Raw genomic sequence first — 23,173 nt, 5'->3', positions numbered from 1 at the left:
GATATTAGAATCGATCCTGGGGTCTGGCCACAACTCTAGGGACCTAGTTTCTGAGTCAAAGCTTGGAAACAGTTGAGATCCCCACCTCATAACCATACATAAAATTGCTGGGCATGAAAAATCTAATATAGCTTTGCTACAAGGATTGGCCTTGGGGTCTGGCATATTCCCTTGATCTCATTTGGAGAATAGTTTGCCATGATTGCTTAGGTATCCAGGTGAGCGATACAGGCCCTCTGGGCCTCTTGTTGTCTGTGCGTTTGGCTATTGTTCATGACATCATTATAACAATCAATTTCATGACATGCCAGGGTCATTGACTTTATAAATATTAATCACCATCAAAAAATCATATATGCATAGAAAAAAATAACAGAAAGGATATCACAGTTATATATATATATATGATCACAAATTATTTGATGTACCGGTACCAATCAAAGATTCATTGATTGCATTCTGGTAGAATATTTAGAATACTAATACACTGTATAACCATGGGTTCAAAGCCAGTTCTAGTATATTGTACACGTGTACAATAAGTGTCACATTTCTGGATGACAACTACGTATATGTATCATAAATGTATAAAATATGATTTTGTTTCAATATTTAAACTTTAAACCCACAGGTCCACCAGCAGGTGCACCCGTCCCTTGTGGCAAAGGACGATGCCTTGGACTACATCGAGAGCCTCATTCTGAATCTTCTGGTCACGCTGTGTGTGTCGCACCCGCACACAGTACAGGATATCATTGACCGAGTCAACAAGACCTTTCCAGACCCGATTGACAAATGGGCTATACGCGACGCAAACAGCGCCTTGGAGAAAGGACGAAAAAACACCCCACTCGTCCTCCCAGTAGATAAAATCCACACCCTTCTTATGAAGGTTTGTTACAACTCAGTATCCTCTTTTAACATCAGTGATGTGATTCATCATAAACCAGTTAGTTGTGGTGGTTTCTTTTGGCAAATGTACCTGTAATCTGTTATACAAATTGTAACCAGGCTACGATATCAGTACAGGTGTGATATTCACTTCACTCGCACAGGTATTGTATATTTTTTTAGAAAAATAGTTCAATATATATATGTATGTATACTTTTATCTCTTTCTCTTAATCAAGTTTTCTGCTTCTTGAACTATATTGTAATCCTTTCTAAAAATGAAGACATGTTTCATGAAATATAGAAACTAATGATGAAAAAATCACTGTATACACCTTTGTGCTTGTTGCTCAGGAGGCTCTGGGGTACAGGATCGAGTTCCAGGTAACCCTTTACATCGTAGCTGTACTGGAATACATAGCTGCTGACATACTCAAGGTAAGAACCTTAAATCTGTGTTTAAAATATTCCGTGTTTTCTGGAATGCGTTATGAAAACGAAGGCTAGTAGATCTTGTGTATTATTAGGTTTTATCAATATTTTGCAACCTGTGGTCAAATGTGAACAAAACTTTGATTTAATATGTATATACATGTCCAATTGCAAAAGTACACATTGTACCTTGCGGTATGTGTCAACTTCATGCATCAGTGATTCGTTGTTAAGCTTTATGTACATGTGGTGGTAAATAAGTTTGTGTAATGTGATGTAACATACTGCAGCATAAGTTTTGTGTTTTATCATTAATTAGCTGACGGGGAACTACGTGAGAAATATCAAGCATGCCGAGATTACATCTCAGGACATCAAGGTGGCCATTTGTGCTGACCAGGTGAGATATTTACCTGTTTATATCAAATATAGTGTGCAAAAATAGCAGTAACATGTGTGCTATATACCCATATTTATTATTACAAGTGGAGAGATGAATGGAGCATTACTAACACATATCTCATCAGAATACACATAAATCATATTGCTAATTTTATAATTTGAGAGAAAAGAGTTGAATAATCTTAAGAGTAATTTATCTACCTAGACACAGGAATAATCCTAAGAGTAATTTATCTACCTAGACACAGGAATAATCTTTTGAATAATTTATCTACCTAGACACAGGAATATTTTATTGGTGACTTTGTTGCTACAGACTCAATATTAGTCTCATGAAAAGCCAATCACAATGTATCAGTGAGGACCAAAACCGAAAATGTTAGCTTGTTACTATAAAAAGGTCAACAAAGTTATTGTTAACCAAATGAATCACAAAAATCATACAATTATCAGATAAAAATCAAATTTCATGAAAAAATATGATTTAATTTTGTCATTATTTTAGTATGACTTTTAAAGATGATAATCTGTTTCAGGTACTTATGGACATGTTCTCCCAAGAGGAAGACGTGTCACTTCCTGTTGTGGAGGAACCAATCAAAACAGAGTCACTGAAGTATGAGGATATTGTCAAAGACTTTATCCATGAGGAGACCCAATACATGAGAGACTTGAACATGATCATCAAGGTCTTCAGAGCTCAATTTGTCAGGCACTTTCCAAGGAGCAAGGTTTGTGTTTCAAATCCTTGAAAGAAAAGGGGTTTTTTTTGGTGGTTTTTTCTTCAGATTTTCCTCCAATTAACATCAAGAAGTAGAAGGTAGAAGACCATTTAATGCTAAGATAAATGTAAATTGAGCATTAAAAATTTCATGAGTTGTTTCTAATTCTTGTTTTTCACTGTCAAAATGTGATAGATTTTGACCTTTGATCATTTTAAAAGTTCTGAAAAAATCCTGCTTTGAAAAAATTCTTGTTAGCTCACCTGGCCCTCATGCCATACTGTGGCGTCCGTCGTTCGTCTGTAAACTTTTTCTTTTAAACGACTTTTTCTGAAGAACTGGAGGACCTAAATTCATGATATTTGACCAGTAGGTACCTGGGATAGAGTGCTATAAAGTCTCCTCAATGACCTTGACCTACTTTCAAGGTCACATGCCTCAAATATGTTAAAAACTTCAAACAACAATATCCTAAGAACTATTTGGACTAGAGTCATGATACCTGAGTATGTTATGTAGACCAGCTGTGCAAATCTTTTTCTTAACAACAGTAATGAGGTCAAAGGTCAACTTTAAGTGCTAGTTGGGGGTCAAATGTCAACATTGGTTAAAAGCTTTAACAATCTTCTTCTCAAACTCCATAAGGCCCAGGGTCATAATATTTGGCCAATAGATACCTGGGATGGATTTCTATAAAATTGCCTAATTAAAATGACCTTGACCTTCTTTCAAGGTTACAGGGCTCAAATATGTTAAAAATTTCAAACAGCAATATCCTAAGAACCATTTGGACTAGAGTCATGATACCTGGGTATGTTACGTAGACCAGCTGTGCAAATCTTTTTCTTAATCCGGAGTCAAAGGTCAACGTGGGTTAAAAGCTTTAAAATTACAATTTCAAATTTCTAACAACAATATCTTAAGCGTTTAAGAGATGTTAAAATGTCTTGTGTTCTAGTTACCAAATTTGGTCTGTAGTTACCTATATGTCAGTTTCATGTAACAAAAGAAACAGGTGAGCAATACAGGCCCTCTCGGCCTCTTGTTCCTTTAACTGAATGATTGTAATCAAACTTTGTTTATTTAATTTTAGACTCTCATATTGAGATATTCTACATATTCCAATTACATTTTCACTTTTATAAGGAAAATATGCTTTCTCAAATACATTTCATAGTCAAAATATCTAACATAAACTGTTCTAATTTGTTTTGTCAATGGGCAACAAAATGACCAGACTAAGCAGCTGGAGTCAACATAATTTTCCAATTTGTAGTAACAGACTGTTATACTAGGGCAAAACCTGACTTTGGTATAGATGATATATAATTATTATATATATCATATAGTTGTATGCCTAGGACTTAAAAAGTTTGTATGAACAAATTTTGTATTTTTCTGATTTCCTAGGATTTGGAAGTGATATTTAGCAACATACTGGACATCTACGAGTTCACGGCCAACCTGCTCAGTTCAGTAGAGGAGCAGGTGGAAATGGCTGCAGAGAAGGACCTCCCACTTGTGGGAATCTGTTTCTTAGATATGGCAGAGGTAAGCTTGATTGATTCCAAAAAGCCGAGCAATTGCAAAAGGGTAACTTTGACAGGACATACTATGGTATAGGGAGCGGCTGTCTGTCTGTCCACTCTTTGGTTTCTGCAAGATAACTTGCTTAAATATCGTTCAATTTTGATGAAACTTGGTATGCATGTACATTGTATGAAGACTGCGCCAAGTTTGAAGTTGAGCAAAATCTGGGCAAAATTAATCAGCCTGATGTGCTGTGATTGGTCAATATACTAGCTTGCTTAAATATTATTCAACTTTAATGAAACTTGATATCCCCGTACATTATTCAAAGGCTGAGGCTAAGTTCAAAAGTGAGCAAAATCTACACATAATTAATTAGCATACTTTGCTTTGATTCATTGACAGTTTCTGGACAATAACTTAGTTAAATATGATGAGACTTGATCAATATTTACACTTAGTATTACAACGAAATCTGTCAGTAATTGATAAACAATAGAAATACATTTACCTATGGTTTTTATAGTGTAAGATGAATTGATTAATGGCCAAAGGGTCAGTTTCAATTTTCTGTTTTCATTGATTTTTTTATTGTTGTTTATTGTTTCTGTGTACAGGAGGAAGCTTTTAATGTGTATGAGAAGTATGTGGATGACATGCTGGCTCCACATGGGAAGGAACGACTATATACCCTGTTACAGAGGGAAGATCTCAACGCTACTCTACAGGTCAGTGGTTTGGTTTGTTTGTGCTATTAACATCTGTGGTCATTTAAAGATCTGCTAGGTGTAAGAGGAAAAGCAGAATACACTGAGAAAACCCACCGACCTGCGGCCAGTACCTGTTACTGCTGTATGTCACGTAGGTCTCCGCGACCTAGTGGTGGAGGGCTAGTGATCGTAGACAGTCAGAGGCCTTACCCACTCAGCCACTGTGACCTAGGGGGGGAGGGCTAGTGATCGTAGATAGTCAGAGGCCTTAACCACTAAGCCACTGTGACCTAGTGATGGAGGGCTAGTGATCGTAGACGGTCAGAGGCCTTAACCACTAAGCCACTGTGACCTAGTGGTGGACGGCTAGTGATCGGAGACAGTCAGAGGCCTTAACCCCTCAGCCACTGTGCCCTAGCGGTGGAGGGCTAGGGATCGTAGACAGTCAGAGGTCTTAACCACTCAGCCACTGTGATCTAGTGGTGAAGGACTTACAGTAATCGTAGACAGTCAGAGTCCTTAACCACTCGGCCACTGTGTCCTAGTGGTGGAGGGCTAGGGATCGTAGACAGTCAGAGGTCTTAACCACTCAGCCACTGTGACCTAGGGGGGGAGGGCTAGTGATCGTAGATAGTCAGAGGCCTTAACCACTAAGCCACTGTGACCTAGTGGTGGACGGCTAGTGATCGGAGACAGTCAGAGGCCTTAACCTCTCGGCCACTGTGACCTAGTGGTGGCGGGCTAGTGATCGTAGACACTCAGAGGCCTTAACCACTCGGCCACCGCAGATCCTCAGTCTCCTAGAGGTTATATATCTAGCCCTTAACCACTCAGCCACTGTGCACTAGTGATGGAAGGCTAGTGATCGCAGACAGTCAGAGGCCTTAACCCCTCAGCCACTGTGCCCTAGCGGTGGAGGGCTAGTGATCGGAGACAGTCAGAGGCCTTAACAACCCAGCCACTGTGACCTAGTGGAGGAGGGCTAGTGATCGTAGACAGTCAGAGGCCTTAACCACTCGGCCACCGCAGATCCTCAGTCTCCTAGAGGTTATATATAATATAGATCAGTCAATGACACAGTGGGAACAGTATTGCATAAGTCAGGCATTGCGTCACTCTCACAGAGGTTACAGGGGTCTGCCTCTTTTGGGTCAAATGTCTAAAACTCAGTAACAAGGATCAGACAAATATGGTTCGCACATGGATGAATATTTTAAGTGTAGTGGTGAGCCTGATATAATATGGGGCCACTCATCGGGGTAGTAGGGGTCACTCTAACAAGGTCACATGGATCAGTCTCACAAAGGTCATCAGGTCTTTTTTGGGAAGGTCACAGGGGTCAGTTTCAGAGATGCATCTCACAGGGGTCATAGTTATTTTAATATATGGAGTCGGTGTTACTTTTCCATTGACTATTTAAATGTACCTAAGTTTTAAGAGTTCTGTTTAAAACAAAAATATTAAATTTATATAAGGGGATATAGAAATATGTAAAACTTAAATTAAGCTGTCTACCAATAAATCATTTGTATATATTTGTCTAACTTTCATATACTGAAGATTTTAGAAATCTGTCATTTTCCTTAAATCTCAGACTTACATGTACATACTATAATACACATGAATGAAACAAGAAAGTATTTTTTCTCTGCTTTAACCTACTCTGTCTTCCTATTGTCTAAGTCTTTGTGGGTTTGACTTTACAGAATGAAGGTCATGGGTTTAAGGATGCAATGAAGTATGTGCTACCCAAGCTATTGCTGGGACCCATATACCACTGCCTGCACTACTTTGAAGTCATCAAGGTTGGTATACAAAATTCTGATGAATGAAGAGACAGGACTGATAATGTAGTTCTATTGTTTACGCAACACTTTTACTATAACTAAAATATTATTTTGTCAAAAAAAAGAAATTACCAAAGAAAAGCATTTGTATTGGTTTTAAAATGTAATGTATATATTATACTTTCATACCGTCAAGATTTATTTCACAATAATATGGTTTTATAGGACCTGACTGCAGTTTTGATGAAACTTCTTTATCTTGAATTTCACAATACAGAAAACACAGGCCCTCTTTATGTATATATAGGCCCTGCATGTATATATTAAGCAAATTATAGGCCATGCGTATATGTATCATTTTGTGAATTTCAGGCCCTTATAAGCACAAGTCCAAACGAGGAAGACCAGGAGAGTCTAGAACAGGCCAGCGGACTCCTTACCTTCCTCAAGGCTATGTTGGAGCGCAAGTTCTCCGGAAACCTGCCAAAGAAGAAACCCTGGTATGGCAACAAAAAGATCAATAGACCTGAACAGTTGAACTTTTAACTGAGAACATTTTTGATCGGAATCATTCATATAATTGTTTGCAATTGATTTTGATGCATGTATGTGCCCATTGAGATTTCATGATATAATTTCTTTGTTTTGTTTCAATTCACCTTTCCTCAATTACTATATTTGAAGTGAATGTATACATTTATGTTAGTGCTCAATGTAATTAAATCAGTATCAATTTTGACACATTTATGAATGCAATCTTCAAAAGTATGAAAGCACACTCACAAAAGGGGGAAAATAATGGTAGAACAACTGTCATTTACAGGGAGACGTCACTCCGACTCCAGGGTAAGACTGGTCGTCAAGCTGTTGTACAAAAAATGTCCGATCTCCAGAAAAGTATAGATGGCTGGGAAGGCAAGGACATCTGGCAAAGCTGTAGTGAATTCATCCTGGGTAGGTATCCCATCACACCGGATAGTTGTCAGAGTCATATCTATCAGGTCAAGGTCACAGACTTAGTTCATGTCAGGTCATGGTCACATATATTAGTCATATTTGTAATGTTAGGTCAAGGTCACACTTTATCTATATTTGTCAGTTTGAGGTCACATATTTTTTCCATGTTCCTTTTTTTGTAAGTCTAAGTCCTGGTATTGATTGGTATATGTCAGGTCAAGCTCGCATTGTTCATTTATTGGTTAAGATGATACACTTCACCGATATATGGTCTTGGCTGTTCATGATTGATCAACTTCAGATGTGACCGATTTTCATTCTTTTTGTGGATGGCTAATGTTTTAACCATGGGACCAATCAATGCACTTAACAATATTCAAGGCTTTCGTTAGACTCTTGAGAGTATTATTTTGATTCTCTAAAATGAGTTTGAAATAACATGCCTATTTGACGTGGGTTAAAAGAATGTTCTAAATGAGAGTGGTTGCAAATGTTCACCACCTACATTATTTAACAGAGGGAGTTCTGAGCAAGCAGGTAAGGGGCAGACCCACAGAGCGCCATGTCTTCCTTTTTGATGGCCTGATCATCATGTGTAAACAAAACATGAGACGCACATCCGTCACCAGTGCTTCTGGAGACTTCAAACTGAAAGAAAAGTTCCTGATCAGGAAGATCGAGATCCGAGACCGGGAAGACACAGAGGGTATGTAGGATTCAATAACATCAAATCAGTAAGGATTTTACATGGAATGAAAATGAAATACTTTACATTTTATAAAACTTTAAGAATCATCAGAAATCCAACAGAATATCTACTGATTCATGAAAGGGTCTGACAAAAGACTGTTTCTGTCTCCAGAGTGTAAGCACTGCTTTGAGATCCAGATGCGCGACCACACCAACAATGGGGTTGTACTGACTTCTAAGACAGCAGAGGAGAAGGCCAACTGGATGGCTGCTCTCATCTCATTACAAACAAGAAGGTAGGAGTTAACAGCCAACTCTTGAATTGGCTGTTTATTTGTGTAATCCGTATTCATTTTATACTTAAATATCAAATAACCCAGTGTTTTGTTGTCGTACTTTCATTACTGTATGTTATTTGATGATTGTTTTCAATGTATTTTATTAATAACATTTCCCCTTACTTATGTTAATACAAATGTATTGGAATTGACATGTAAATTATTTCATCAGCCTAGGAAAAATATTCAAATCTGTAACTTTTTGCTCAGACATTATTTATATTTCAAATTTGAAGTTGATTCAATAAGAACAGAAACATCTTATAGGAAACAATTGCTAATGGAATGCTGACGTCTAAACTTTAACATTTTGCATTGTATTACATTTTTTTTGAGGAATCAAGGTTCGAACATGATATCCTTAAAGAAATAAAATTTGCAGTTCACTTTTCTCAAAGTTGGAGTTTAGCCATAAAATTTGTAGATGGTATTGAAATAAGAAATATTCAAATTTGATAAAAATTGTATGGTTTACTACAAAATTGATTTTATTTTCTTCATAAATCACAAAAAATGGGAATTGTTGAAAAGGGTGAAGCTGTAAGGAATATTGAAGTATGAATAATATCACAATGTGTTCTTATCGTATTGTAGTATGTTAGAGAGACGACTAGACAGTATCATTCGTGACGAGGAAAAGCTTCAGCCTCTCAAGCTACCTCCCCCTGAAATATACAGGTATGACCAGAAATAATCCCCAGATTTTACAGGTATGACCAGAAATATTCCCAGGTTTTACAGGTATGACTACAAATAATCCCCCTGAAATTTACAAGTATGACCAGAAATAATCCCCAGATTTTACAGGTATGAATAGAAATAATCCCCCTGAAATTTACAGGTATGACCAGAAATAATCCCCAGATTTTACAGGTATGACTACAAATAATCCCCAGATTTTACAAGTATGACTACAAATAATCCCCCTGAAATATACAGGTATGACTACAAATAATCCCAAAATTTTACAGGTATGACCAGAAATATTCCCCAGATTTTACAGGTATGACAGGAATTAATCCCCCTGAAATTTACAGGTTGTCGCTTTCTAATTTTTATGAAGGATTTTTTTTATTGTTTGCAGTTTTTTGCACACAGTATTGTATGACTATAATATTTGAAAATCCAATCATATTAATGTATGCTGATTTCTAATTTGTTCTATACATATATGTAAAGGAAACAATGACTCAGATCCAAATTACAGTCTACTTCAGTAATATTACTCCCTGAAAATATTTAAGTGGTGTATAATATTTATTGATATGATGGAACTGAAAGATTGAAAATATAAAATTTCAGCAGATTTCACCAGTGTGTATAATATATTTCAATGTAGATTTTCTGTGGAGGATTCGCAAGAGAATATTGTGTTTGAGGACCGACGTCAGCTACCCATTGAGAGCCCTCTCATTAAAGGGGGCCTGCTTCTGAAGCTGGTGGAGAGACTGACCTATCACATGTATGCTGACCCCAAGTTTGTCAAGACATTCCTCACCACCTACCGATCTTTCTGTAAACCTCAAGAACTTCTGGAACTTCTCAAAGCTAGGTTTGTAGTTTGAACTATTTTCTACTTAGAACATCCAATAAATTGACAATTTGTCTCCCACCTTGATGTGTGCAAAGCACATGTATCCATTTCAAGAACTTCATTTTCCAAAGTCCTGACTTGAAAGTGCTTATTAATAAAAACAAATCTATTGGTACATTTTATACCCATGTTTTGGTCATAAATTTTTAACCATTTATGACATTTTGATGAAATATAAGACTAGTATAACTGAATTACACACAGATGGTGTGCAGTATACTGTGATAATTAGGCCACAGAGACCTTCATCTCAAGGTTAAAGGTCAAATAAGTGCAAAATACTTAGTAAATGTTTTGTCTTAGTCATGAATCTGTAACCTTCAAAGTTATCATGATGAAGCTTATATATATTTACATCACCCACAGAAGGTGTGCATTGTTCTGTAATTAGGTCATTAGACCTTCACCTCTAGGTCAAAGGTCAAATAAGTGCAAATAAGCTGTGATAATCCAGTCGCCTGCGGCTGGATTACTGGGACAGTTTTGTATGTATTAAAAAATGTCAATTAGTCCAAAAATACCTGGGGTAGATAAAGTGGGACGCCAGATTTATGGTGTAAAGGTTAACGATATATGACTGTAAATTAAAACAAAACTGCAAAGAAAATAGTAAAATATGTCTAATCAAGGTTAAATTCCAATTTATTGTTCACAATCAGTCAATCACAAAAATTGAGTAACCAAACAAATAGCCTACAATATACTATTAATCTAACCAAAACTATATATCTGTCCAAAAACTAAACTGATCATATTTTTGTATTTCAGGTTTGACATACCAGAGTTTCCCTTAAAATCTCAGACAGAACTACCAGAGCAAGAGAGCCAGCAAGCTCGTGAAGACCTGAAGAGGTTTCGCAAGGAGTATATCAAACCAGTGCAATTTCGGTAAATACACAACTTAGCATTAAGTGTCTTTTCTACCTAAATTTTACAACAGCCTGTTCATTCATGAATTCTGAAATATCTAGCATTATTTTTTGTTAGAATAGGGAAGATATTCCAGACTTCTTTGTCCGTTTAGGAAAATAAAGTACCTATTGTTTTTGGCTGTAAGAATAGGCAAAAAACACTGGTTCAGTTTTTCCGACTTACACCCTCAGAATCTACATCTGTGTTGTGCTCGACTTTAAATGTGATTAGTGCATTAAACGTTCACCTGACTGAAGTAAATTGTATGAAGAAACTTTATGAAGCAAAAAGCTTGTTTGAAAGGAAGGGATGAGAATAATATGAATGAATGGGTGGTATCAGATGTGTGGTGAATTTTTATATAGCAAACAGCTTGATTGGCAGGGATTTGGCAGGGGTGCTGATATTCTTGAGGAAGGTTTAATGAGGAACAAAAAATATAGATATGATTGACAGTGACCAACCAACTATACCCTGTAAGAATATTTACCTAATAACATGTAAAGGATAGGTGTTTGAACAATTATTTTATTTATAGAAAATAATAATGGAGGAATATTTTCAAAATGATTTTGAATTAAAATAAAGTATAGTCCTCCCATTTGTTTTCAACTAAATCAGAGTGTCTTGTGTTTTGCTGCAATGCTGAAAGATGTACAGATTGCTTAGATCGTTTGATCACACTCCTATAAACTGGTACACGAAGTGTTATAGACTGTAAGTTGACTGTATGGTTTGTCGATCACAGAGTGGTGAATGTGTTGCGACACTGGGTGGATCACCACTACTACGACTTCGAGCGGGACATGTCGCTGCTCTACAATCTCAAGGAGTTCCTTGCTGGGGTCAAGGGCAAGGCCATGAAGAAGATGGCAGAGTCCATTATCAAGGTCATTCATCGGCGCTTTGAGAGTCAGAGCACAGAGCGCGAGTTCACCTATCAGAAACCTCTACCCAATGTTGAGTGGCATTTGACAAGGGAACCCAAGGCTTTTGACCTCATGACGGTAAGATTTAAAGCTATGTATAGCTATTTATAGAAGTCAAGCTTTGTCCAGCCTACTACTCCTGAAATAGAAGATGGATTTCAGCAAAACATTGTAAACATCTTACCTGTCATAGATGTACCTGTGTCTGTGTAAATTGTTATGGCAAAAGACAAAACTCATTGATAAAAAAATTGAGACAGTTTCACTTGTTTTGGCAGTAAGTAAATAGGAAATAAATCGATAGAATCGACTGATTCTTACAATGTGAGTAAAGATATAAAACTTTTTGTTAAATAGACTTTTAAGTACTTATGAGGTACTGTCTCTCCCTTACAGCTACATCCCATAGAGATGGCCCGTCAGGTGACCTTGCTAGAGTTTGACCTGTACCGTGCTGTACAACCCTCTGAGCTGATCGGCTGTGCCTGGATGAAAAGTGACAAGCAAGAGACATCGCCCAATCTCTTAAAGATGATAGCATTTACCAATAATGTAAGTCTTGAGGCTTATTTTCCAAAACTTAATTGGATGTAGTAGCTAGTAGGTATACATATAGTACCACATGTCTTTAAATTCGCTGATTTCTCAAATTTACTGAGCGAAAAATACAAACTCTACATACATTAAGTAAAAAGAGATGAATATATCCGTGCAGAATAGCAAGTGTTGCCTGCAATTTCAGAAAAAAGGTATACCAAAAGACTGGCAAAAGTATTGCTTTTATTACCCGAAATATTTTGTAATGTTATAATTTCTGCAAAATGACATTCACGATTGCCCTTTGTATAATGATATTTATTGTTCATTTAATTTATATGTGAAACAACCCTGGCAGCCAGAACTATATGATGAGGAAAGAATCATCATGTAACATTACTGTGGTGTAAAATTAGGCTAACTGTTTGAAAATCATTCTTGTTTCGATTCCATGATTTGATCCCTGAATAAAAACCATTGAGTTTCAGTCAGAAATCAGTTCCAATGAAGTTTTGTGTCAATGTAATATGGCATTCCTTACCACACTTAATGTAATGTAATGAGAACCAATTCTATATCCATAATTTATCTATGGTAGGTGTAGTTGGCATTTTTCAGAGACACTATCTTACACTAGTAACAGGTAGTTCAAAAATTCCCAAAGACCCACACATTTGCTCCAAGACTAACAATCCTGGACTGGTCATTGTATTTGTGCCTTACATGTTGGTTGTATACCTACATAAATGTGTCTGTTCGTTGCAGTTTACATTTTGGATGGAGAAATGCATTGTGTTGGCTGAGAATATAGAGGAGAGGGTCGCCATTGTGTCCCGTATTATGGAGATTATGCTCATTTTCCAAGAGTTGAACAATTTTAATGGTGTTTTAGAAGTAGTTAGTGCAATAAATTCTGCTCCAGTGTACCGACTGGAACATACCTTTGAGGTAAGTGTACATGTTTTGGTTGCTGTACATGTAAAATATAACCACAGATACTAATTTGTGAACCGCTTTGAGATGACCTACAAACTAGGTTGTGATAAAGCGGTATATAAGAACCTCAAATTATTATCATTATTAATATATAGTATATAGTAATTACCTTTAAACATTTGAGTATATTTGTCATATAGTATCATAGCTCAGAAATTCACCACATTCAAGATATGCAATGTTTCTGACTTGCTTAGACTTGCTAATTAATGTGCTGTGAATAATGGATAATTTTTGTGGCAGTATCTGTTTTTGTGTTCAGTAAAAACTTGAATAAAACAAGATTCAAGTTTTATAAGTACTACATACAATTCCAAACCACATTCCAACACTGCAAGAATTAGTGTGTTTCTCCATATTAAAACCTAAGATAACACTAACTCATTCCTGTATTTATTCCTTCATAGTCATTCCAAATAACATCATAACCAATGTTAAGAGCTAAATATATAGTCAGCGTAGTTGTGTTTCACTTTATTACAATGTAAAAGGATAGCATTTTCTACCTGTAATACGACCAATTATATTATCATTTCAGCTGTCGGGCATATACAAATTTCTTTTTCCTCTTTCCTACTTATGTAGGGGATCATAGTAAAAAAAAACATGTCTATGTAGTAATGATACCTCATGGATTAGACAAGTGAGACAACAAGTTCATTGTCATGACTTTCTTGTTTACAGGAAATCCCTCACAGGTTTATGAAGTCTTTCAATGAAGCCAGGGAACTCAATTCCGATCACTTCAAGAAATATGTAGAAAAACTACGGTCCATAAATCCTCCATGTGTACCCTTTCTTGGTGAGTTGTTATATACAGTGTAATCTGTGTAAACCGACCTCAATATAATCAGGTTTCTTGGTGAGTTGTTGTATACAGTGGAAACTTGACTCAATATAATGAGGTTTCTTGGTGAGTTAAAAACAGTGTAACCTGTGTAAACCGACCTCAATATAATCATGTTTCTTGGTGAGTTGTTGTATACAGTGGAAACTTGACTCAATATAATGAGGGTTCTTGGTGAGTTAAAAACAGTGTAACCTGTGTAAACCGCCCTCAATATAATGAGGTTTCTTGGTGAGTTAAAAACAGTGTAACCTGTGTAAACCTACCTCAATATAATCAGGTTTCTTGGTGAGTTGTTATATACAGTGTAACTTGTGTAAACCGTCTTTAATATAATCAGGTTTCTTGGTGAGTTGTTTTATACAGTGTAAACTGGACTCAATATAATCAGATTTCTTGGTGAGTTATATACAGTGTAACCTGTGTAAACCGACTTTAATATAATCAGGTTTCTTGGTGAGTTGTTATATACAGTGTAACCTGTGTAAACTGGACTCAATATAACTAGGTTTCTTGGTGAGTTAAATACAGTGTAACCTGTGTAAACTGGACTCAATATCATCAGGTTTCTTGGTGAGTTGTTATATACAGTGTAACCTGTGTAAACCGACTTTAATATAATCAGGTATCTTGGTGAGTGAGAGGCTTAGGATTGATTATAGTATCACTTTCAAAAACAATCTTTTCCAACATAGACACAAACCTTCACAAAAGCCTTTTATATGTTGTTATCTTTAGTTAATAGGTAACCTAAAAAATAATTATGAGTCTGAATTACAGTTAATTGTTCAGTTCTGTTACCTTAACTATACTAGTCTTTTTCTTCATGTCATAATAGGTTTTTTCATTGAAGAACACTGATTTTAGAGATAAGACAGCAACACATCCTTTAAATCTCAAGTTAAGAAGGAAATGTATGGTACCTATAGACAAATCAATGGTTTATTAAAACAATCATGTACAACAACATATCAATAGAATTTAACACCATATAGATGTGCTTTTGCTACCATTGTCGACCAAGGACTTGATATAATCATTCTGAAAGTGTTTTTACAAGCATTTGAACTTTACCTGTCTGCATCTAGATGATAAAATAATATTTAAATTGAAAGCACCTCAAAAGTAGAAATTAAAGAGCTGCTTCATAATTGCATGAGATGGTTGGGAGACACATTTATTCAGAGGGCACACCAGCCAGCAGATATTAAAACCAAACAAATATCTGGACCCCACACCCATTATATATTAAAACAAATACCTCCCATCTTCCCCAATGGGATTATAATATAGCCTTAATGTCGTTTAGTAATAAGAAATGTGTAAATACACTCGGATGATTTATTAATTGTATAAATGTTTTTACCTTTCAGGAATGTATCTAACAAATATATTGAAAATAGAGGAGGGCAATCCTGATTTTCTTCCAAATAGGCCCGAAGGAATAATCAATTTCAGTAAGCGACGGAAAGTTGCCGAGATCACTGGGGAAATACAGCAATATCAGAATCAACCTTACTGTCTTAAGGGGGAACCTGACATGCGGGTAAGTTAGGAAAAGTCTTGTATGTCTAAGAAGGTTGAATATTTATTATATATTCTACATATATAGGAAAACCATGTTTGATATAGGTATCAATTTGCTCATTATTCTAGTCATATTAAAAAAAAGTATCATCAAATTAATTACAATTAATGTAGAACCTAGTAATGTCCTGCTGATCTTTTTGTTTGTCTTCGTGCCTGCACATCAGAATATTCAGTGGAATTTACAAATGTCCTTTCTTTGAGACAATAAATATTAAGTAAATCCACAGACATCATTTATAGAAGTTTCATTGTATTTGTTGAACATGCTTTTTAATTTGAAATTTGTAGGAATACTTTGAGAAGTTAAATCCTAGGGAAGGCATGTCGGAGAAAACATTCAATGACTATTTATATAACAAGTCACTGGAGATAGAGCCAAGGGGAGCAAAACAGGCGCCAAAATTTGTAAGTTCACAAGACCATAGTATAAAGTGCATAATTTGTACATTCAAAAATGTGATATTCCTAACATTTGCTCTACTGATAAACTCACCTTCATTATAGAGGGCAAAATATTTCCCTGTAAACAGTTTTCAAATGAGGACGGGCAATAGAGTTACACTTATATGGATAGGCTGCATTTTTTTTCCATTCCGACATCTTGATAATCCTCTGATAATTTTGAATTATGAGAATAATTTATAAAATTATAAAGTAATGGAGATGACTTTCCTTAAAAGATCAAAGAGAGATTAGCAGTAATGTACAAAGTTAGTGGTTTTTACTCATGTTTATACTGTTAAGAAATAACCTCACGGGGTACACTGTATTACATTTAATAACATTCAGTTTACATTTTCACAAATTTCAAAACTGAAATTTCGTTGCAGCCAAGGAAGACTGAGTACAATCTCAAATCTCCGGGGACAAAGGCCATGTCCACGCGACACGGGGCCTCTGTCAAAGTTTTCCCCTTCACTACCTTCAAGGACCCCGGCTACATACAAATCAAAGAGGAGGAAGTGGAGGCTGTATCGCCCCACTGTACCACGCCTCCCACACCAACCACCCCTCTCACACCACCTGCCAATGCTGGCTCAGACAGTGTGTTCGCACCGGTCGTCCTAGGCGGTAAGTACCACCCTACACATAACACCACTCGCTATTAACATGTTTGTTCTGCGTTTGCACCAGTCATCCTAGAAAATGTTGATATATTTGGCCATTGTGCTGTCCTTGAGATGGTAATTTGTTCCTTGGAAAAAATATAAGGGACATCTCCATTGCCAAGGAATCGCTAACACAGAGTTATTTTAGTTTTTCTTTTAAAAATGCACTCATAAATAGTGAAACAAAACAGTAACATGGATGTCATAGCTGAAACAATACAATGTGCTCAGATTACTGGCGAGGCCTATGGGATATCTGTTTCACACAAACATGATTGTGCAATAGTATTACAAATTTGTAAAATGCAAGTTTTGAAATTGAGGTCAGTTCTTGAAAACTGCTAAAAAATTATCCATATTCCTTGAAAAATTGCTGGAATATATATAATGGAGACAATTGACATTTTTTCTTTTCTACAAAGTGAAAGGACTGTTTCAGAATTTTGTGTTAATAAGAAGTTCTGCACTCTTTTTATACCGCTGCCATTTTACCGGAGGTGGCATATATAGCATTGCCCATGTTTATTCCATCACAGTTCATTGTCATGACTACCAATTTCATTTCTTAACAGATTTTTGTCAAAGTTTTTACAAAGTTTGTATTTCAGAACCCCAAGAACAACGCCATGGTCACTATTGCTTTTTATTAATCAACCACATGGCCAAAGGGGCATTCATGTTTTACAGACGCTTTCTAAATATATAAGATTCCAGAATATTTGGCCTGAAAAATTGCAAGAAATTGCTTGAAATTGCTAGAAAAGAGCTAAAAATTCTGTAATAACAATGTGAAAGCTATCTGATGCATAATTATGGGTTTATAGTTTTTGTTTATTGACTCTATTTTCCTGGTTACAGATGCCCTGACCAGCAGTACTTGGACCCTCAGTACTATGACATCATCTGGTTCCATGACTAGTATCATTCATCCACATACTTCGCACACGGTGCCGTCGCCACTAGTCCTTGACAAGCCCATCAGCTTACAACCGCCACCACTGCCACCCAGAAAACGCAACAGAGACTCCACCAATAGTGATGTGTTCTTTACCCACAATGCCCCTGACCCTCCTCAGATCCCCCCTCGTGGTAACCCCCCACCCCCTGTGCCCCCAAGGAAGGACTCCATGTTCAGTACCCTTCCTCGGTCCCACAGTGTGTCACAACAAACCCGTCACTCTTCCAGCAGTCTGCCGGCTCACAATAACTTAAGTGCAACATTGCCGCGGTGTAACACTGCTGACAAAGACACAAGCACGCGGCCACTGCTAGCGAGCATGTTAAACGTGAATGGAGACAATACAGTGGTAATCCCTGGCCAATCAGTCACCCCTAAACTACCCCCAAGGACTTACCGTATCGCACATTCTCGGCAGAAAAGTAGTTAGGTACGCTTGGCTCATTGGCAGTCAGGTGAAAAAAAGTCACTAGCAAAACATTGATTGCTGTGAGTAAGGAGATTTTCATCCACATGTAATCAAGATGTGAACAAGTGCTAATGACAAACCCTAGTGTGTGTAGGACTGGGTCTGTTGGGCAACCTACAAATGTGTTCGTGACAGCAATCCTGGATTTAATGGGATATTTTATTCCAAAACTGTACAGTTTTGGGTGAATAAAAGAAACTGTTTGATAACAATCTGTTTTAAAATAATTCTATATACACATGGTTTCCAGTGTTGGAGCTTAATGTCTGAACGTGTCCATTAGTTGAGGAAGAGTTTCTTTTAAAGAGTGAATTCTCGTAAAATGCATTATTAATTATTAATTATGTTATTTGTAACGTGTTGTCTGTCCACACCACAGACAATCCACTGTGCCAAAAACTGTTTGATATGTTCAATACTGCTTCGTGTGCTACATCTGTTGTGTGAGTGGGCTTGGGGCCAGACATGTTGTGTGTAAGGGGGAGAGAGGGTTAACATAATCAAAAATGTCTTGTCAATATACATGGGCTTACAGAGTGTGGCTTAAAACAGTTTGCCGATGAAGTTGATTTGTAGCTTCTCAATGTACACAATTGTTATTTTGTGTGGTGATAGCTAGTATATTGATGTATAGAAAGTGATCAGGATGCATGTGAACATGATCTACAAGGTACATTGTATCAAATATAATGTGTGTTACAGTGCTGTTTCGAAACCCTCGAACATCTGGTCTCTGTTTCACAAATTATTTCTTTTCTTACCTTAGATTTTTATCAAACTACCACTAGAAAAAACAATTTGACAAATCTTATTTCAGATCCTCATTGATTATCTTTGAAATCTGTTTTTTCTACAAAATCAAGAATATCTTAACAGTTCTGTTGTTGAAATTCTTACCAATACCAAAATTTGATGTGCAGGAATCCAAAATCAGAGGATTGGAAAACCAAAGAAATTAAGTAAAAAATGCCAGTATCGTTTTAAAATTTTAGTTAAGAAGTCATATTCAATGTAATATTGACAACTGGGCATCATAAAAATTTATGTTTTGTCCACTAGTGTTTGTGATCATGACATACGCTGTGCAAGCTTTATTCTGAAAGCAAGACGGTTTTAAACAGCCTCATAAGTAGAGCAGCATAATGCTCTAGTATTCAAATCAATTTTACTTTTAAAAAGTATCAGCAGTAATATCATGATAGTTATGGTGGCATATATCTACAGTCAAGTCCGTTAATGAGCCATCATAAATTATCTGATGGAATAGGTATCGCATCAGCATAGCTTCCATTAGAAGTTGACCAGCCCTGACCATGTTCAATACCTGCCACTGATATCGACAGATAAAGAGAAAAGGATATCATTGTGTCTTGTCAAATTAACACAATTTTCATGGCAAGTCCACTTCATGGTAGTGTTTACGGGGAAATGTTTGTCGTAGTTGAATGTTCAAACTTCAAGATGAGGTTAAATCATGGGTGGAAATATCAGTCCAAGGCTTACTTCAATAGACAGAGTATTTCCATGAAAGATGAAATTAACACTGGGTGAATAGACTTTATCAATGAACGGTGAAAGTTTCACTAGACCAAACTTTCCCTGTATACAAAATTAATTTAAGTACAGTATCTGTCTCCCTGTAGTACATGGCATGGGGACGGGGTGCCTTTCCAAAGAGTTCAACTTATTTTTGTTTTATCTTTTTGAAAGGTAATTGTTTAGTTAAAGGATGTCTGTTTTTTTAGAAGGTACACAAGAATGAGTGCATCTGTTACCCTTGTGTAGTTATTTATCATATTTCTACTTCTACTTCTAAATGGTACTGACCAACTTCAACAATTTGAAGATAAAATGTCAGACGAGGAGTGAAACATGGAAAGAGATTGTTTTTAAAAGATATGAGATGGTCTAATTTGGGTTTGAAAAGTGTCGGTAGAGGGCTGATTTGAATAATTCCGTTGTGGGGCTCGAAATAAAATTAAAAGGTTGTTAAGGGGAGATGACTCTTTGAAGCAATTGTCATGATTTTCTTGGAGCAAAGTTGCTGTCAGATTATGAAATGAAAATCAATAATTGTCAATAAGACCATATCCAAGGTAACCGATCAAATTTGAAAATATCTGTAAAATAAAATAACTTACAGATATCGACTCCTTTCAGAATTACACTATCAAACAATAGGACCATCCATCTTTACACAGTCGCTATAAGTGCTTGTACTAGCCTTTTTGAACGTTTGGTTCCAAACAATTCCAGAATTGTATTGATATTAAATAGGAATATAAAACATATCTTTAAATCAATATTCTTGGTCCTCTGCTCTCTGTTTTACTCAATTTGAGGAGGGGATGGTGTCAATGCATGTTTCAATTTGATAAGCTGATGGTGTAATCCCTGAACAAAATTACAAAATTAAGCAGTCCAGTATACACATGCTTAATCTTTGCATATCAGAGAACGATGACCATCAATGCAGGTATGTGAGGCTCAGAGAGAGAGAATGAGCGATTGGGAGAGAGTTCTAACATGTACAAAGATATGGCCGTGCTATTTTCTTCGAAAAATTCTGTGTTTCTTGTGTATGTTGTGTGTTCATGACTACAACAGTTGGTATAACAAGAGGACCTATTTTATGTTGTGTTCCATCACAGGCACTAGCACTGTGCTCATCAAACAGAAAGTCCCCATGCCTATGGTTCTTTTCATTCAGCTCCAGAGCTTTGACCTTTGAACACAGGGACCAAACACTTTGATATAAAGACAATTCTCATTAGAATAAATAATACGGAACTATAAACTGTTTCTATGGCCATCATTTCAATGTTTAGTCCCTGTGAATTTGTTGATAAATATATGAATTAAGATCATGATTCAGTAGGCTGTTCGATTGATGATGGGAACATGAAATACTATATGAAATATAAAGTTGAATATCCTGGTGATTAAAATATTGACATGTTCCTGAATAGCCACTTGTGTTGCAGTTAATTTTATCCTAGATATATAATTATGATACCATTATAGCCAGTTTATCTAATTACTAAACGTTAATGAGGTTAGTTACTGCATACACAACAAGCATGAATATATAGTATTTTCAGCTGTTGCCTTTCATAAGTCAGATCTCGGCTCAGAAAATTAGAACAAGCAAATTTTTTAAATACACACAAGCAGGGAATTTCATATTGTTACTCCACAGTTCTTTCATAGCCCTTGTGTAAAAAGATCAATCATCAGTCTAAAAGCCTTAAAATAAGTATAGTTGTGTGACATGGAAAGTTCGGTGACTATTTTGTAATAAAATTGACAGCTGGTTTAGAGAAAGCTTTAAAAAAAGTTGAAACAGGACACTCGACAGCACTGGTAACATTGATAGACGTCCTAACCAAAGTAGTACCTATGTACTGTAAATAGTTGGTCTTTGACACAGAACACATCTAAAGGGTAACGGATCATGTGTGTATTGAAAACTTTGAGGTACTGAACATTTTGTAACCTATCTGGTTATCAAATAAATTTGTATTGCTAACGTTGGGGTCTATGGTTAGCAAGTACATGTAATAGGAATAATCTGTTGTCTATGGTTACCAGGTACATGTGTAAAGAAAACTTCTTTGTCTTTAGTTACCGAGAATATTTGCACTGAAAATATTGTGGGTCTATGGTTTTATACCAAGTATAGAGGTGTACTGAACACTTTGGGTTTATGGTTACTGGGAATGAGTGTACCGAAAGTTTTTGGGGCCCAGAGTTACCGAGAGCATGTGAACTGAAGACTTCACTGTCTATGGATCGATGTACTATGTACTGAAGACCTTTGACATGTGTGGGCAAGTATGCCTTATTACCAACAACAGTTGCGCTCGAATGTGGAATCTCAGGGTGAGGGAATGTGTTGTTGAGGTGCAGGGATATCTCAGGTGATATGGGCAAGGTTTATCGGGGACTGAAAGCAATAGTCTAATATGTGCAGGGATGTTATCTGGTTCTAACATGTCACAAATAGTTGTAATTATATCTGTGTGTAGTGTCTTTTGTGTGTCTCTGTGTGTCTGTGTGTCGCTGTGCTGCTGTAAGGCAACATCAACTTATATCACATGGGTGTGTATGTGTTTTAGGTTGTTGGCAGTCCTGTATCACCCGTATACCAAATAACTGTTACTGACATATGCTGAAGTCGACTGTGTTCCGACATTCGATTGATTTTAAATTGCAAAAGTAAAAGTGATTTTTTTCTATGTAAATCAGGCAATACATATATTTTGGATCATGAAATTATACAGAAACTTTGACCATTTGAACTTGGAACAGATGGACATAGCAGTTTCTTTTGATTAATGTATGATAATGTTGATAACTTATGTATACATTTTTTACAGTGGCGGATTGTAACGTACTAATTTACATAGGAATTTGCATACATCAGTTGGAATTTCAGAAGATTTGCGATGTCCTCTGCAAATCTTCAATACATAAATAGAAGTTGTCAGATTTATAACACAAATATTTTTGTTATTTTCAGTTTTATAACCCTCCTGCCCTGGATTCGAGCAAAAGTTAAAAAAACAAAAACAGTGATCATTTTCAAATTTCATACTTCGATCAATCCTTTTACTTCAGAAATTCTTTTGTTTACGAGCATATTTTATTATTCAGTTGTCATAAACAGGTAAATAGTACTTAAAATGCACAAGAAATAAAGTACTGTTGGGATATCAGGACAGATGTACAAGAAAAACAGTATTTCTCCAATTTCCATGTCTGTAAAAAAAA

The 23,173-nt window shown here is 36.2% G+C and overlaps 1 protein-coding gene across 1 annotated transcript in view; it reads left to right on the top strand.

Moving 5' to 3' along the window:
• Positions 1-23,173, top strand: part of LOC110447714 (son of sevenless homolog 2-like) — a 27,363-nt gene extending 4,190 nt beyond the window's left edge. Inside the window, exons 2-23 of the mRNA XM_021493589.1 lie at positions 632-892; positions 1,246-1,329; positions 1,643-1,723; positions 2,262-2,456; positions 3,858-3,998; positions 4,595-4,705; positions 6,394-6,492; positions 6,847-6,974; positions 7,298-7,428; positions 7,949-8,137; positions 8,294-8,417; positions 9,054-9,137; positions 9,799-10,011; positions 10,822-10,941; positions 11,714-11,972; positions 12,291-12,446; positions 13,197-13,379; positions 14,112-14,229; positions 15,648-15,820; positions 16,153-16,269; positions 16,695-16,935; positions 17,832-23,173. Of these exons, the coding sequence (XP_021349264.1) occupies positions 632-892; positions 1,246-1,329; positions 1,643-1,723; positions 2,262-2,456; positions 3,858-3,998; positions 4,595-4,705; positions 6,394-6,492; positions 6,847-6,974; positions 7,298-7,428; positions 7,949-8,137; positions 8,294-8,417; positions 9,054-9,137; positions 9,799-10,011; positions 10,822-10,941; positions 11,714-11,972; positions 12,291-12,446; positions 13,197-13,379; positions 14,112-14,229; positions 15,648-15,820; positions 16,153-16,269; positions 16,695-16,935; positions 17,832-18,361 (3,738 nt within the window). The 3' untranslated portion in view covers positions 18,362-23,173. The remainder of the gene's footprint in view (positions 1-631; positions 893-1,245; positions 1,330-1,642; positions 1,724-2,261; positions 2,457-3,857; positions 3,999-4,594; positions 4,706-6,393; positions 6,493-6,846; positions 6,975-7,297; positions 7,429-7,948; positions 8,138-8,293; positions 8,418-9,053; positions 9,138-9,798; positions 10,012-10,821; positions 10,942-11,713; positions 11,973-12,290; positions 12,447-13,196; positions 13,380-14,111; positions 14,230-15,647; positions 15,821-16,152; positions 16,270-16,694; positions 16,936-17,831) is intronic.

Source organism: Mizuhopecten yessoensis, unplaced genomic scaffold (genome assembly GCF_002113885.1).
Source record: "Mizuhopecten yessoensis strain PY_sf001 unplaced genomic scaffold, ASM211388v2 scaffold401, whole genome shotgun sequence".
In the NCBI taxonomy this organism is placed as follows: Eukaryota; Metazoa; Mollusca; class Bivalvia; order Pectinida; family Pectinidae; genus Mizuhopecten; species Mizuhopecten yessoensis.
This window is presented reverse-complemented; position numbering and strand designations above follow the sequence as displayed.